The sequence below is a fragment of the Corythoichthys intestinalis genome, chromosome 3, assembly GCF_030265065.1.
Source record: "Corythoichthys intestinalis isolate RoL2023-P3 chromosome 3, ASM3026506v1, whole genome shotgun sequence".
NCBI classification, from domain to species: Eukaryota; Metazoa; Chordata; class Actinopteri; order Syngnathiformes; family Syngnathidae; genus Corythoichthys; species Corythoichthys intestinalis.
Window position 1 is genome coordinate 31,671,263 of NC_080397.1, and position 16,621 is coordinate 31,687,883.

Here is a 16,621-nt window from a genome sequence, read left to right on the forward strand (position 1 = left end):
TATAGTATTGGATCAACTCAAACGAACCATATTTGTGAATGAAGCATTTTCCAAATAAGCCTTCACTTAACCAGAACTATACTGTAGGTTCCTAAATGGCCCGTTGGGCCTTTATGGCATGCAGACGTGGTCATTTTCTATACATTCCATATAGCTGAAGGTAAATAACTGGAGAAATTGCAGGTTTCGTGAGTTGTGCGCAATAGACTAATCCAGTTACATCCGATTCGTCACAAATTACTGCCTCCCATTTCTCCAATCAGCAGCAGTGCTGATCTGCAACGAGATAAGACCCGTGGAAGCCAGCACAGCTGCAGGAATTACTTAAAATAATTCTGGGAAAGTATCCTCATTTGGAATCGTTTGCTTAGATAAGCAAAAAACATTTGTACAGTGCATGCACTATAGGCGAAAAACAAAAATCTGTTTTGAAAAAAAAAATGTCCAACATGCCAAACAATTGAATGATGTCTGCATGTTTTTCTTTAACAGGCTTTTAAAGTTGTATTTTCAGTCATATTTTACCTTGAAATGTCGCTACTATTCGACATTGCCCTGCAAAGTGTTTCACAATATCTGATCCATTTACCTTTAAGTGTTGGAGTAACAATTAAAAACGAAACCCCCTTCGCCCTTAAAAAAAAAAAAAAAAAAAAAAAAAAAAAAAAAACTTGCATTGGATAGCCTTTTGTTTGTCGACTCCCACTGCAGTATTGCTTCATCAATAAGTGGATCCGTTACTCGCAGTTAAAACTTTATTGTAATGTAATTATTAAAACCACCTTTGAGTGGCGAATGAAGAAAGTCACTTCTTCAATTAGTTACTCTGAAAATTATGGACAAGTCGACACGTTTTCATAAAACAATGAAGGGCTTGAGATGTTCATTGTTCATATAACCACAGGATTAAAAATAAATAAATAAATAAATAAATAAACAATAAAAACGTTCGTTTTTAATTATACAAGCATGCATACAAGTGCCTGCATTTAGCTGTTAAATTATGCATCAAACCTACTTTGAGTCTGGATATGAACGTCCTTATATAGTTACACCCACGTTCTCTTACCTTCCACATGACACAGGACGTTCTGGTTCAACTTTAGCGAGAACTCCGTGTAGTGTTCGTTTCCCACACCTGCTGCTGATGCCGCTATTTGTGTTTTCCCCCTGCCTTGTTTAAAGTGAGCGTGGCCTTGTCTTGCAGGGGGTCATTAAAACACCATACCGCGGCTAAAGTTGGTTGATTGATTTATTGGATTAACGATCTCATTCACCATATGACCTGCAAATTTGAATGGCTGGGAGTTTGTGTGTATATGAACTGCTGTTGTTTTTCAAGTGTATTGATTAAAAGTATTGATAATGCTCAGCTCATAATGCTGTGGAAGTTGCACATAATCAAATATAGTCTAAGGTTGGAATCGACCCCATCATGCTGACAAAAGTGTTAGAAATAAATGACTCGACTTTATGACTGTCTTTCGGTGTACTTTTGGAGAAGCATCTGTGCCCTACATCCATATTAGATTATTGCACAATAGTAGCGCGTTTCGAGTCATAGCAGATGAGTTGTGCAATTTTTGTGATGAACAGCAGAGAGCGCGCCCACCAATTTGCTGCTGTTTGTTACCAAAGGGATGCAGGTCACCGTCTGCATTCTCTACAAAGGCCTCGAAAAAACAATACACGCTGTAGTCTTCATATTGAAATGAGGTCTGCTTCCTCACAGAAGCTTATTTTAAATACGCAGCTTGCTGGCTGATAAATCAAGATACACTGATGTGTATTAATTATGACTATTCCTGTACTTGGATTATGATATTATTGTATTTTAATTATTGGTAGTTGTGTTGTTGTTTGCTTGCAATAGCAGAATGTGGATTCAGTGCCATATCACGTTTTTGCAGACCAAGCAACAAACATCCAGGCAAAATACATATACACCACCAGTCTGACAATTATTTTTCTTGTTCATGCACGTACCTGCATTTTGCCTCCCTCGCCTACTCTTTGTTTTTATTATTATTATTATTATTATTATTATTATTATTGTAATCTTATCATCGAAGCTTGACTTAAATTTTATTTGTGGATGAAATGTTTTACATATTTTTGTGTTTAGACACCGCTGTCAACCATTGAAAAATAGATATAAGGTTGGCAGGACTTATTGAAGATCATGCTGTTATGCTCCTTTCATTCGAATTATAATAGCAATAACTGTCCTTGCCGTTATGTAATTGCAATAATAAACATATTAATTATGATGATGATTTTTATTGGTCTTATGCTGCTTTTTCTTTTTGGGTCAGCCAAGGCCTTTTCTATCTGTTATCTCTTCCGATCATCAGGTGCATCCGCTGAAGGACATACTTCTAATGGAAACAATGCGTACAAAAAGAGCCACGAAACACGCGATGATCTCTTGCTCACAGATTCCCTATATTGTACATGCATTTTTTTTCTATTGCTCAAATATTTAATTTATGTATTTTGTAAATGGTACATTTTTTTCTAAATTCAAGCATGATTTAAGGTATGTAGTATATTTGTCTTGATCATTCTTTTGTGCAGGATTATTGTTGTTGTGTTATTGTGTTGCAATGGGGCTGTGTGGATCCCACTGCAATGTACTCCAATAGCATCCCAATGCTTGTGAGTGGGGAGTGAAAAAAAGTGCAGCCATGCCTGCACGAGTGGGAGGATCCACTCGCCTCAATCACGATGTGAGACTTGAACAGCGACACGAGCACAAGCAAGCAAGTAAGCAACCTCCCGCATGAGTTGGTGCCGGGACATCTCCACTCTCTTGTCTTTGGACCTGATGTCTGCTGTCTTCTTCTTGGACGAACTCTGATTGCATTGCAAATCAGCCCTGACGCACTCGTCGCTCGAACAACAAGCAAGCGCGTCCTCGGTTCTGAGTTTTACAGGTGACAGCGAACTCTCTACTTTGTCAATTTATGTTCCTTGACCCTTCTACACGCGACCAAAGTGATTTGTTTTTATGTGTCGCTCAAAGTCCCGTTGGTGGCTGATCAACAGGTTTCGTACACAGCCGCTTTGCGATTCGGGTTGTCGGGCCGTTCTCTGCTCTGACTGCACTCGTGTGTATGTGTGTTCTTATGGATCTTCCAACAGGTCCGCTGTCACCAGAACGGCTTTCTGCGGGGGAACAATCTGACACGTGCATCATGTTGGACGGGATAAAAATAGAAGAGCATCCGCTGCGATCGGGACAAGCGCTGGGTGTCATGCTCGGTGAGTCGGGGGGGGAAAGGTTAAAGAATAAATAATCCACGATTTAAATTTTGTGCACGTGCATTATTTGATTTTGCAAATGGACTAATTATCCTACTGTAGTTATTTTTATCTGCGTGAATTGCATGCTCACCCTGACATTTAATTGCGTGAATTCAAGGCCTCTGTTATTTGTTTGTTTGTTTGTTTGTTTTATTTTAATTTAAATATATATTGTGTATTGATGCACTTGTTGACTTGAATTAGAATTTTTCCTTCAAGGGACGGACTGTCACCACCAGACCGTGTGTGAAGGCTGCCACCGTCCCATCTCTGACCGCTTCTTGATGAGGGTCAACGAGTCGTCGTGGCATGAGGAGTGTTTGCAATGCACAGTGTGTCAACAGCCTCTCATCACCAGCTGCTACTTCAGAGAAAGGAAACTTTACTGCAAGCACGACTACCAACAGTAAGAATTGCGATTTAACTTCGATTTCTTTTTTCTTTTCTTATTTTTCTTTTTCTTCTTATATTTTTAAATTAATTAATTTATTTTTTACTTGTAAGCATGTTTTGGAGGATACTTGGTGGTGTTTTTGGCCTGCTCACTAGCCGATTGTGTGCACGATGATTGATTGAAGTGTGATAAGCCATATTTGACATTTTAATAGATGTATTGTAATTATTATTTTTAAAAATGAATAAATAACAATTGCAAGAAATTAATGCTTCGTAGTGAAAACGCCCCCTAGAAAACTAACTAACGCTTCATGATTTTTGGTTAAACAAAATGTATTTCGGGCGTTGTATTATTATAATTATTATTATTGTTGTTGTTATTGTATAAACAAAAAAGGGCGATCGTGACTTACGGCCTTACATTAGAAAAAGCATGTTTTAATTACTCTTTCCGTATCTATATTATTTCTAAATATATTTTTTAAATAATATTTCATTTGAGTCCATAATACCAATAATAATTATTTCCATATACTCCTCAATGTTTTGTATTACATTTTACATTAACGCGTTTTGCATTTCAAAAATGTTTAGATGTAATTGTTTCTCTTCCTCATCAACATAGCCAATGAGTGCACGTGCGTCATTTAAGTCTACACCGCGCCGATTATAATTTGCGTGGACATGTTGACACGTTTTCTTGATTTAAGGGAATTATTAGAATTCCATTCGCGTCCACTCCATAAAGCAAACGTATATGCCTCTTATTTACACACAGTCGCACGCGTGATTTAACAGTCTTCGCTTCTGCAACGGTCGCTACTTAAATTAATAAAACGAAAGCAATGGCAATTATTTTATTTTTATTATTATTACTATTATTATTATTATTATTATTATTATTTTGTTGTCATAATTGTAACCATAAATTTGCATAAATATAATTTGTTCAGAATGCAAACCCAGTCTAAATACAGCTATATAAAGGATGAATCAGAAAAAATGTTGAATAATAATAATAATAATAATAATAATAATAATATATAATACATTTAATACGTTCTTATATTTTCTATTACTGTTGTGACATCACCAAGATTATCACATAATGGTGAGGCAAATATTGTGGTTTAGCATCAAAGTGTTGTTTGGGCCTTGAGGACCCTAGGGTGTATGTTTCTCATTGCTATTTCGCTTTTCATGCGTGTCATCAAATTGTTCAGCTTTTTGTTTGGCCCTTTTAAAAAATTCCCCTTCCATTATTGGGACATGGTGGTGGCCCTGCTAGACACCTTGCTAGCAACAAAGAGTTACATGCATCGCTGTGTGTGCTAGTCATCAGCTTTGTGACATTGTAGTTGCAGAATAACAATGGGGGTAAAAATCATAGCGGTATCTATGGGATACCACAGTCCTGGCGTTTAGACTATGATGGAAGCTGAGAGAGAAAGAACTCTTCCACAGACCTTCATTAAAAAATAAAACAAACCAAGGCCGACTTGTAGTTGCAGTGGTTTGTTTGTAAAGAAATGAGAGTGAGTTGTACTGGGGTGTATGAGATCTTTCTACTAAGAACTCGACTTCTTTTGTCCTTGCTTGCAATGGGTAATGGAATGGTGTCAACTTGTGTGGCACATCAAATCAGAGCCGAGCACAACAGCAACAACCTGCTGTGTGCCATCCTGCTTTCACAGGCTGTTATTCAAACACATCTTTTAATTCTTCTTCCACTGTGCAACCCCCTACTCCTTTACATTTATGGTCAAAGCTAAAGCGGAGGGCCACTCTTCCACACACATATACAGACAGACAGTGTCCCCTCTTCTTATTTATTCCACTTGCAGTGATGGGATATTTAAGGATGTAATTGGCACCTTTTTGACTTTTATGACACCCATTTAAGATGCATTTGTCAGCCCACAAACTGCTTGGGGCTGTGAAGAGAGCTCCTAGCATTCTAGGTTCTCTTGCCTAATTACATTCCTACACCAACTGATTCATGCTCCGTAATCAGCTCTCACCAGCTATAATAAATCAAGGAATTGGCAAGCAGTCTTTTTTCACACCTTTGGTACAGCTTTAACTGTAGACAGGGGAAAACAATTGTGTACCATGTTATTAAAACTCCCACCAACACAGTTCAACTATACTCTTACTCCATATAGTGCAATTATATAGTAACAAGATTGGATTTTATTATCCTTTTAGCACTTATGTTTTTCTTTTTTACCCCTAAAAAACACTTGAGCAGCTGACCTGAATTTATTGTGGCCGCCTTGACCTAAATTTAAGGAAATTGGAATTTATGTGAAGGTGAAATATGTTTGACAGCTTTTATTTTTTTTTTTTCAAAATTGACAAATTGAAATGTAATGTCTTTTGGAAAAATTAGGACTTTTTTAAACTAAAGGTTGCTTAAACAAGGGAAACTGTGTGACCGTGTTCAGATCTTTTGGGTGGGTGGCAGTCGGAGTACTCGGGAGAAACAAGCTCAGACGAGACAGACACTATGTAGGAGGCCAAGTGGAATTACACCATCCTGAGAGAGTTTGCCTTTGCAAAATGGTGTTCGCAGTTCCATTGTGCTTCATTAGAAAAAAAAAAAAAGATCTTTTCCCTACAGGGACCTTCCCTTAAAGCAGGCGTCCATGAAGTGAGGCCATCACAGGGCCAAGGTGCTGGGCACCCCAGTAATAGACTGCCTCGTTAGAAAGTGCCATGGTATACTACACTGAAAATGTTACTACATAACATACAACCAGTAACTTTGGGTGGAGTAAAATGCACAATAACAGTTCATTGTCAGACTGTACTTCAGAATATTTTATCTGCCGTAATGACTCCTGATCGTACTAACCGAAAGTCGCAACAACAAATGAACAACTCTTGCATTTAGTTTTTTTTTTTTTTTTTTTTTTTTAGCACATGTAGTAAGCACATTTTAAAATCAGGTCATGCCAAGTAGGATGAGGACTAGATCAAAACAGCAGTGAAGAAGCCATAAAAATGGAGCTCCCAATGGGTCTCACCTCCCATGCATGCTGGACGATCCCCAAGTGTGCTGAGAGCTGCCTTTTTGGAGCTGTTTGGAGTACCCTCCTGTGAACTTGTTGTTTTTTAATTAGCTGAGCTTGTGACGCTACAGCAGCGCGTAGGGTAGATGCTGACCGCTGGCTTTCTGTATTCGCTGGCCTAAAGTGAGTGTGTGTGTGTCTTTTTTTTTTTTTTTTTAACTCAGTCCAGGACATTCTCATGCCGACAGTCTTGCCCATATAGACAAAAAACAAAACATATTTTTTTAAAAAAAGAAACAAACAAACAAAAAAACTAAAGATAAACAAACAAAAAATAGATCTTGTTGATGTTGTCAACCCAGTAGCCTCATTTTATATTTAATTAAAGACGAAATGTTCTTCGCTCAACCAACTAAGCATTTTTCTTAAATGATCTTTGTGCTTTGAAGGATGACCTTTTCCCACTATCGATTTTTCAAAATTTACCCTAAAAAGGATAAAAGTGTGTCTTAAGCATTGTTCTTGTGTAAATAAAAAGGAGAGAGCTCTAATGTTAGAAACGCTAAGCTGCATAATATTGCTTCAGCTTGCTGGGATTTTTAGTGCTCGGCAAGCAGCTAGCTTGAACTGACCCTGTTCCTCTGTAAGGAAGTATTGGGTTCTGTGTCAACATGGCCTGGACTGTTCAAGCAGCACACTCGGATGCATCTTTTGTCTTCCCACTTTAACGGTTTCTGTTATACTTGTAAAAAATCAAAATAAATTTTACCTCCATTTGCCCAGGGCGGTATTATATGTGACGTTCTACGAATTCAACAATTTTGAGATATCATGACGTAAATAATAGAATAGTGTCATATTCTTAAACATGTATAATTTGCTGTGTGAAATGGGTGTTTAAAGAGTGATATAAAAAGATTAGAAAGAATACTTGCATTGTTTAAATCATTTTTTTTTTTTTTTTACTTTAGGTTTATTTTCAAAGTAGCATTTCATATGTTGAGGTGTTTTTCAGTGGACATAAATGCTGAAGATGTATTTGTTTGCGTGTGTGTGTGGTGGGGGTGTGCGCACACACACAGAGCAAAGCACTTTGCAGGATGCTTTGTGAAGCCACAGAGGCTCAGCCACGGTAATGCCATCACCACTTTAGAGGCCAGACTGGTGGCGAAGGATGTTGAAATGGGGACTATGCGTGTGTTGGGTGTGTGGATGCAGTGGTGAAGGGAAGGAGAAGGATCTGGCTAGGGATCTGCCCGGTGTGCTCACATTACACTGCATGATAGCAGAGTGGTGCAGAGGAACTCAAGCATGCAATTTGTTGGTAGCCACAATTTAACCTCATCTCCTGAAGCCGGCTGTTCGGCAGCCAGTGGGACATGTCAGTCAATCGGGGAAGCTAATCAGTGACACTGGAGAGAGAAAGTCCTCGGCTTGGCAACAGAGTCATTTTCATTACTGGCTCCAAGTCCTCAGGCCTCCAGGTTTATTTTCACAGCATGACAACTTTTCATAACAAAAGGGAAAGCAACCACAACCATTAAAGCAATTTACAAATTATATTGTGTCTAAATGTGTGAAATACTGCCACTGCATCGTTCTGAGCAAATGTTTTCAATTATAATTTGCCATATTACACATTGGTATACAGAGAATTAAGATGTTAAAACAGAACTTTACTGATTGAAATGTTTCATATATAATGGGCGTGCTGTTTCAAATTTTTGCCACATTTGTTATAACATTTCACATCAGTTTGCTTCATTTTGCTCATGTGCGACGCATATTTGTTTGAGGGGAGCCCCCACTTGTTTTTTTTATTTTATTTCAGGCAGCCTGGTGAAACATAGAGACCTAGCCTCTGCTGCTGCCTAACAGTGTCACTGTTGGCCCCAGCCGAATATATGTGATCCCAGTCTGGAATGTTTTTCCAACACGTAGGCTTTTCACAGATACACTAGAGAGGACTGGCATCACAGTGGCAAGTGCTGCATTCAGACTGTTGTGTGCTCAAGGCTTACTCTCACACTCATGTCACACATTCTAGCTCTACATGGCAATGGGCAGAGTAGTGCGTTTGCCAACGTGCTCTCCACATTTGGTGAGGGTGTGGGCAAATGTGTGCGTGCAGTTGCTTCCTCTTGCTCTCTTTCCTTGTCTCTTTGTCTTTAATCTAAGATCCTTCCTACGGTCCACGTTCACCCCATTTTTAGCTGCTTATCTCGCAGGCTTTAAGTCATTCTAAATTTCAGCTATTTAGATATTTGTACAGATACAACAAAACACATTTCTTTGTCTTTCTTTCCTTACTACTTTTAATCTTCATCAAATGAGATTAGTCCCCCAAAACCGGTATTCCAGCTCCGAAGTGACTGACAGAGATTTGCACTTTTATCATTAAGTGTGACACTAAGCTGGTCAGAGCTTTGTCTTGAAAAGAGGGTCTGACGGAAACGGGGGCTCCTAATCCTTTTATTTGTGTCCGACCCAAAAAGAGGGAAGAATGGGGCCAGGCCATAGAGTGCCACAGCCCTTAGTCCCCCTGAGACCTGGCCTCCACAGACAAGTGAGCATGAGATGCATCTTATGTGGTCTATGCACACGAGTGGACGTGTACGCATCAACATAAGCACAATAGTAATAGTGAAATATCGGCTTAAACGTGGTGTCTTTGTCTTGTGTTTGCATCCGCACATGTACTAACATAATTTCCAAGGGTTTTACTCAGCTCTGACTTGCAGAACCATGCAATTCCGTCTAGGGTGAGATTAATAAAGTTTGCTGGTTCGCTGGTCAAGGTCCAACGCCAGCTTTTATCTTGAGCTCACATCGGGTTGTGGGGCATCAGCTCCTTTGTGCGTGCACCCTTGTGGTAATCCATCTCCCGCGGGAGTCCCCCGGGGCACTTTATTTACTCATTCAACTGTTTGGAAGTCTGTTAGACTGCAGATCAGATGCAGTGAGACCAATGTGATTACTTTAACTGGCACTGCAGATTCCTACCCAGCATCTCCTACTCAACCAGAGCTCTGCAACTTGGAGGAACGCTTTATGCTGGCTCATCTTTTCTACAGCCTGGAATTTAATGTGTTCCTATAAGTCTTAAAGTTTGATTAGAAATTGTCAATGAGGAGCTCACGGAAACACACATTCTTTATGTTTATATTTGTTTTGAGACCCTTTCTCAGTCGATCGTTGTTCCGCATCCTATCTGCCTGGTGTCAGTGTAAAAACCAACATCTATGTTTTCTTGCCAACATTGAGACGGATTTGGTTATCCATCCATCAACATAAAACCACAGCATGTATTTGGGGCTAAACCCCATGTTAAACCATTGCAGGCTGTCAGACTCACTGAATTTACACTCTGTCTGTCCGCCTGGTGTGGCTGGGGAATATGGCTGCAATCTGCTGCCAGGATGGCATCTACAGTGACAGCTCTCAAAATACACTGGTTAGCACCAACCTACTGAGTGTCGATGGCTGTCTTGGCAAGAAAAGAGTACAGATTGAGTTTCTTTGAGTCTGACTCATTTCGCTTCTTGTGACCAGCACCCCCGCAGCTAGCCAGCATGATTTGTGCATTAGGTCCCGTGACCCATGGAAGCTTCAAAAAGCAGCCAGGGGAAATATTTGGATGATCCTGATGGGGGAGTGAAGAAGTGGGAGGGAGGCAAAGATGATGGGGACTTGGTAGGAGCTGATGTAAAGGCAAGGCAGATGTGAAGAGTCTGCATTAAAGCCTTGAAAATGGGGGAGTTGGGAGTAGGGTGTCGAGAAGATAAGTGTCCCTTCTCGAGTCTTATCCAGGAAACTACCACTGTAAGACTAATGTTATGCATGAGAGGCAAGAAAAATCCAAAAGAAATTTCATCCCAGTGTACAAATGATACTGATCTTGTGCGCCCCGCTCCCCTGCTGTACACACTGCCTCTTGCTCCTTTACCTTTCTTTTTCTGCTAGCTGCGTATTAATGTTTCTCTGAAAGCTGCTTCAGATGCATCTTGTTGGGAATTCCACAACTCCTGCAAACTGATCTTGTGCCTCTGAGAGACTCGATGGATAAAACCTGAAGCATTTTCAAAGTGTTCATTGATCACATGTGATCTCACGGCTCGTTCGGTGAACTAGTAGTCTATGGATGTGAGATTTACATAGAGTATGAACTCATGGCTGGTTTATTATTTTTATTTTTGTTCTTGTTCATTGTAAATGAATCAAAAGATCCAGGGTTATGTCAGGTTCTTTCCCAAAAACTGAAAGCATAAAATTCTTCAAAAGAACTTGTCACGATGAATAGTTCAGATTCAGGATAAATACAAGGTAATTAATTAACTAATAGGTATCTCTTTACCCTCTTGGACATACATTTCTATTTGTTAGAGGAAGAACATTTGTAGAACCATTCCCCAGGATATGGCCAGATAAATATCCCAACCAAAATAGCCGCAGTTGGCTTAGGCTTGGAGAAAAAGAAAAAAAAAACTCCACCACAGCAGTTTAAAAAGGCAAAATATATTACGCCATCTCAATAAGCCCCCAATCAGTCTTTGGCCTCAATACATGTCATTGCCTCCTCCTGAGAGTAGGTGGGCTGAGTAAGCACACTGACCCCCTGAGTATCTGTCTGCCTCACGTTAGCCCTATAAGCATAAGCACACAGGGGTGCGCCATCTCAGACTGGGCCGGAGCTGGACCCTGAAACCAGAGATCCGAAATTATGCTGTGATCCCAGCTGGAGAGACATCTCTGGCTCTGAGTGGAGCTCTCTCGCAGCATGCTGCAGAGGTCACCAGTGGCCTCTCAACCTCCATCACTTCATAGTGCTTCTGCACTGCACGCACTGAGGCAACATTATTTATTGACTTGCAGTCACTTCTAAAGATCCGCCTTGCAACAAATACCAGAGGGCTGAAGTTTTGATGAGGTCATGTTTATCGACTCATCTGGCTCGAGATGTTCAGTGACCCAAAATGTTCAAGTTTTTTTAGATGAATGTCCTGTGTGAATTTTAATGTCAGTAATGACATAGTGCTACTACTACTACTGTGAGGCCACTATCTGTTATGTCTGTATTCAACAGTTTTCCCCCGCAAACTTAAGTCTGTTAAATAACCGTGAAATATAGTTATAGGAAAAGTGCCACTTAAAAACTCTTTGCCCTGAATGTGTCTTTGCAGTTTTTTTTTCTAATAGTGTGTTTATCTCTGCATTTGATCATGTGTTTTGAATTCCTGTGTGAAATGGTTCGCGTGTGTGTAACCAAGTGACTGCGTGAGGAGCTCTGCCGCTTGCGTGTTTGTGAAGTGGGTCTGTCAATTGGCCAAGGATTGGACATGCTGTTGGCAAGCGTCGTAGTCTGTGGATTCTCCTCCAGGTCATGTTGCTTCGGCGGCGGTAAGCAGTGCGTGCCACCAAACCGCCATCCCGTACACCGCCCCCCTTTTACCCCTGCAACCCTCTTGTCTCTATCATCAGCCAAATGGCTCTCTCCCTGCTCTCCCTTCTCTCCTTGCCTGGGCCCCAGTGCTTGGGCTGTGGCCGGTGGATGAGTGCTATATCCTGGCTGTCAGCACCGGGGTTTGGACCTAAGTTGAAGTGCAGTATCAGGGTCTGTCTGTCAGCTCCCCATTCCACTTCCTCAGCACCCCATACTGATGGCTGCAGTTACTGGTCCAAACATACGCCGATTTCTGCCGAGAAATAGAGCTGTGACTGACTCGAATCTCATAATTGACATTAAGATTGGCCCTTTGCGTACAACTGTGCCAATAAAACGTGAAGGCTTAAAGCCATTCACTGAATATTGCATTTTTAAATGGACTGAAGTCTTTGACAAACACTTTACTATTTTACCATATATTTCAATTTGGCCTTCTAAATACCAGTTACCCTTTTACTTGTATCTAGTTACAACTTCATATAGCTCTCATATCAGCAATCCAATGCCCATCTATCAGATTTATCCATATTTGCAAAATATCATTTGAAGTTTGTCATAAATCGTGGCGAACATAGAGTATATTTGTAGCCCACACATGGGGCCATACCTTCGCTGTGATAAACACAGGTACATATTGTCTCACACATCTGCACTGCACATGGCTGCACAAGGGCCTTCACATGTCAGAGGATTTGCTGCTATAATCAGATTAATTGTCCCATCTTTGACTGGAAACATCACATGAAGGAAACCTGGTAGCATGCTGCTTACACTAACCAGAAGCCAGGGCTGCAGGTTCCAGGTCAAAAGTACCATAGCATGGTATATAGAGAGATCCACACTGCAAACTCTAATAAATTAGTTCAACGTAAAGGGGTTGAGGTAACAAATTCAACAATTCGTTTAAGTTTTAAACAATCGTTAAAGAAAATTAAGTCATAAAAGTTAATTTTGACCAAAAAAACCCTAATATATTATTTGATTCTCACAAATTGTTTAAGTCATTATCTCATGTAAAAAATGTCCAGGGCATTTACCACATCAACACTTCTAAAGCTAAACTATCTGTTTCATTTACTCATTGCGAAAGAACACTTGTTTTGTGTGTGGCTAAGTATCTACTGTATCTGTGGGGGTGAACTCAGCTGTCCAAGTATCCTATACTTGCGCTTTATGCTCTCATTTTGAAACTCAAAACTTTTACCACCTCCAATATTGTATTCTTTAACGGAGATGACCAAATTATTTATTTATTTGATACACCATAGACTTCATAATGATATAGACGGGTCACAACTGTCATACACTGCGCCTCGCCTTCAAGTAGGGAGGAGTTATTCTCAAACACATGCACGCAGCTATCTAATGCCAGATTTAGGTTGAAAAAGTACAAAAGCTGTACCACATACAAACAGCAAGGATTGTCTCAGGAGTGATTTGTTCAAGGATTCAAGGTAAATATTATATTTTTTGTTCAATGCATGCATTTTGAAACGTTGTGATAAATCAATGGGCGAAATTAGCCGCTACAGCATTGGTGTCATAGTTCACAATATTTATGTAAAATAACTGCCAACTGCCTGTTTTGTTTTTGTTTTTTTGCTTTTAACCAAGAATCGATACTGTTTTGCATCCATATCTATAAATAATTCAGGGATTTAAGCATTTACGTATTCACAAGAATTTTCAACGCAAAAAGCTCTTTGTTGTACAAAGAGGGCCGCCACATTGGCAAGCAGACTAGCATCACATTCGACATATTTACGTGAAATAAATGCTAACTGCCTGTTTTTTATTTTTGCTTTTAACCAATAATCGAAACTGTTTTACGTCCATATCTATAAAGAATTCAGGGATTTTACCATTTATTCACAAGAATTTTCAATGCAAAAAGCTCTTTGTTGTACCAAGGGGGCCCCCACATTGGCTCACAGACTAACATCACATTCAACATATTTACGTAAAATACCGTAAATGCTAACTGCCCTTTTAATTTTTTTCTTTTAACCAAGAATTGAGACTGTTTTACGTCCATATCTATAAAGAATTCAGGGATTTAAGCATTTATTCACAAGACTTTTCATCGCAAAAAGCTCTTTGTTGTACTAAGGGGGACCCCACATTGGCTAACAGACTAGCATCACATTCAACATATTTACGTAAAATAAATGCTAACTGCCTTTTTTTTTTTTTTTTTTAACCAATAATTGAGAATTTAGGGATTTAAGCATTTATTCACAAGAATTTTCAAGATAAAAAGCTCTGACACAGCTCAACTCCAGCTTTGACGGAGATAGGCCCCCTATTAATCAGCCCCACGCCCTGTCAAGTCAATGGATACACCTTTTTTTTTTTTTTTTTTTTTTTTTTTATTACAAAAATGTGACAGTGATGAGCAAAACAAGGTTTTAACATTCGTTGTATACCAGTTTGTCTTGGCAACACATTCAAAACTCAAATAGTGTAGTTGGATGCTTACATTCTCAGTGCTCCAAAAACCTATTTATGCTGTGTATCGAAATTAAAGTGACATTTCCTGGCCAATAATTCATGTTAACGGTTTGTTGAATTTTCATTAGTGCCCTTTAATTGGTCTGATTGAAATATCAGTGTGGTGTGGTTTACCAACACTGAAAAATTCAGATGGTCTTAGGTAAGCTCCAGATCCCAAACAGTCAGTCATACGCTTTCATGGTTGTCCAAAAATTTCTTTCCGCCTGCAGGACCTTATGTGGTAAAGCCAGATCTGCTGGCACGCAATACGAGCAAAATGAGCCATAAAAACGTATTCACAAAATCTGCTTTACCCAGCTCTGCTTTTTTCACACATTCTGGCGCTAATAGGCTCTGACACACCCTAAACAACCACTCTCACAAAAATAGTATGGAGTGAGGCACAGCAGTTTGGTGTCCAGGGGAAGCCTGTGGCTCTGGAGCCAGAGAAGGAGTCATGCCCCGCTGTCCCACAGAGATGACAGGAAGATAAGAAAGAGAGTTGGCCTCTCCACACAAAAACATCCCACTAGGAACTAACCTATCCTGGGGGTGAGCTAGAGGAGGGCTTCAGGACTCATGTCTAAATCCTTCCTCTATGCACAAAAAGAAAACACCCAATGCTTGATCGAAGTGTTGATACTTTGAGTGAAGTTGACTTAGTCGCTCAGTAGCCACCACAAACTGCTGCATGATACGGTATGCGATCACAAATATTCATATCAAGTTTGTACTTAAACAGCATGCCTCTGTGTATCACAACTTCGACTTTGAGTTGTGGCCTCCTTTAACAACAGCCACTGGAATAAAAAGCAAAAAAACTTAACTACAATTGACAGAATCTTGGCAGACACAATGGCGGCAGTTACAACTTTAGAAAGTGCTTACAGTTTGCAATATTTGAGAGGGCGAAATGAAAAGGTAGCCATTTCTTCGAGACGATATGTAATGAGGGAACCATGGGGAAGGAGAAACAGCAAGCAGTTTCTGGAAGTAGCCCTATAACGCAGGGTTCAGCAGCATTAAACGAGATTTACACAACCAGCTTTAAAACAGTTTTCCTTTGGTCAATGGTTCCTCCTTTACAGATATTTCAAGGAAGTAATAAACTTTGTTGACAAGTGTTAGAATGGCTTTGTCACGTCTGTCACTATTTCACCGCTACGCGTCATTAGTTTTATAGAATTTTGCCTAATTCTCTTTAACAGCCTTTGGCCTTGCCGCCTTATTAGTATCAGCGTGTTGCTGTTTATATTAAAGGAATGTTGCATAGATATCTGTAAAACAAAATGTTGGACATTCTTTTTATATTGTAGTAGTTTTTTTTTTTTTTTTTTAATTTGGTTACTGACAGGCTGTTTTTCCCGGATGGTTAAAGTTCTTTTTGAAGCCGTCTGCATGGTTCAGAAAGAGGCCCTGCTCAGTGTAAGATGTCATTCTCCCACTGTGCTGACCAACATGCTGTGTGTGCCCATAACATTTAATGGTATTTTGGCAAACACTCATGGAAACTCTTACTTTGCCCAGCAAATGTACATTCCCTTAATTCCTCCGATTGCTGTATTTATTATATCAACCCAAATGTCTTTTAAGTACACGCTCTTTAATTATACCTGAACAAACAGACTACCCTGTGCATTAAATTAATCTGCTTCTTGTTATAATTAAATCAGGACATATAAAGTTGCAACATTTAGGTTCCCTGGAGAAAAAAAAATATCTCCAACAATCCATCTATAGGTATATTTTAGCAATATATGGTTGTTATCTATTTAAAAAGACAAAAGTCTATCAATTAATGCAAAATTGGGTATAAAAACAAAACACTTTGCACTTTCATTTTGGGGTTATTCCTTTGCTCCCTCAAAAAATGTCATTATAATTCAAAACTGCTGTTTATTAAATAGACACACAAAAGCCTTGGCAAAGGTAAGAATAAGTTAGTAATCATGGATTCTTATAGCACTGT

The 16,621-nt window shown here is 39.5% G+C and overlaps 1 protein-coding gene across 2 annotated transcripts in view; it reads left to right on the forward strand.

Moving 5' to 3' along the window:
- The window catches only part of lmx1bb (LIM homeobox transcription factor 1, beta b), an 80,020-nt gene that overhangs the window by 5,366 nt on the left and 58,033 nt on the right, over nt 1–16,621 (forward strand). Inside the window, exons 1-3 of one of the 2 annotated variants that reach the window (XM_057832355.1) lie at nt 2,780–2,936; nt 3,145–3,264; nt 3,511–3,712. In XM_057832355.1, the coding sequence (XP_057688338.1) occupies nt 3,198–3,264; nt 3,511–3,712 (269 nt within the window). In that variant the 5' untranslated portion in view covers nt 2,780–2,936; nt 3,145–3,197. Of the gene's footprint in view, nt 1–2,779; nt 2,937–3,144; nt 3,265–3,510; nt 3,713–16,621 lie in introns of those variants that run through there. The other variant, XM_057832354.1, reaches the window with a different exon arrangement.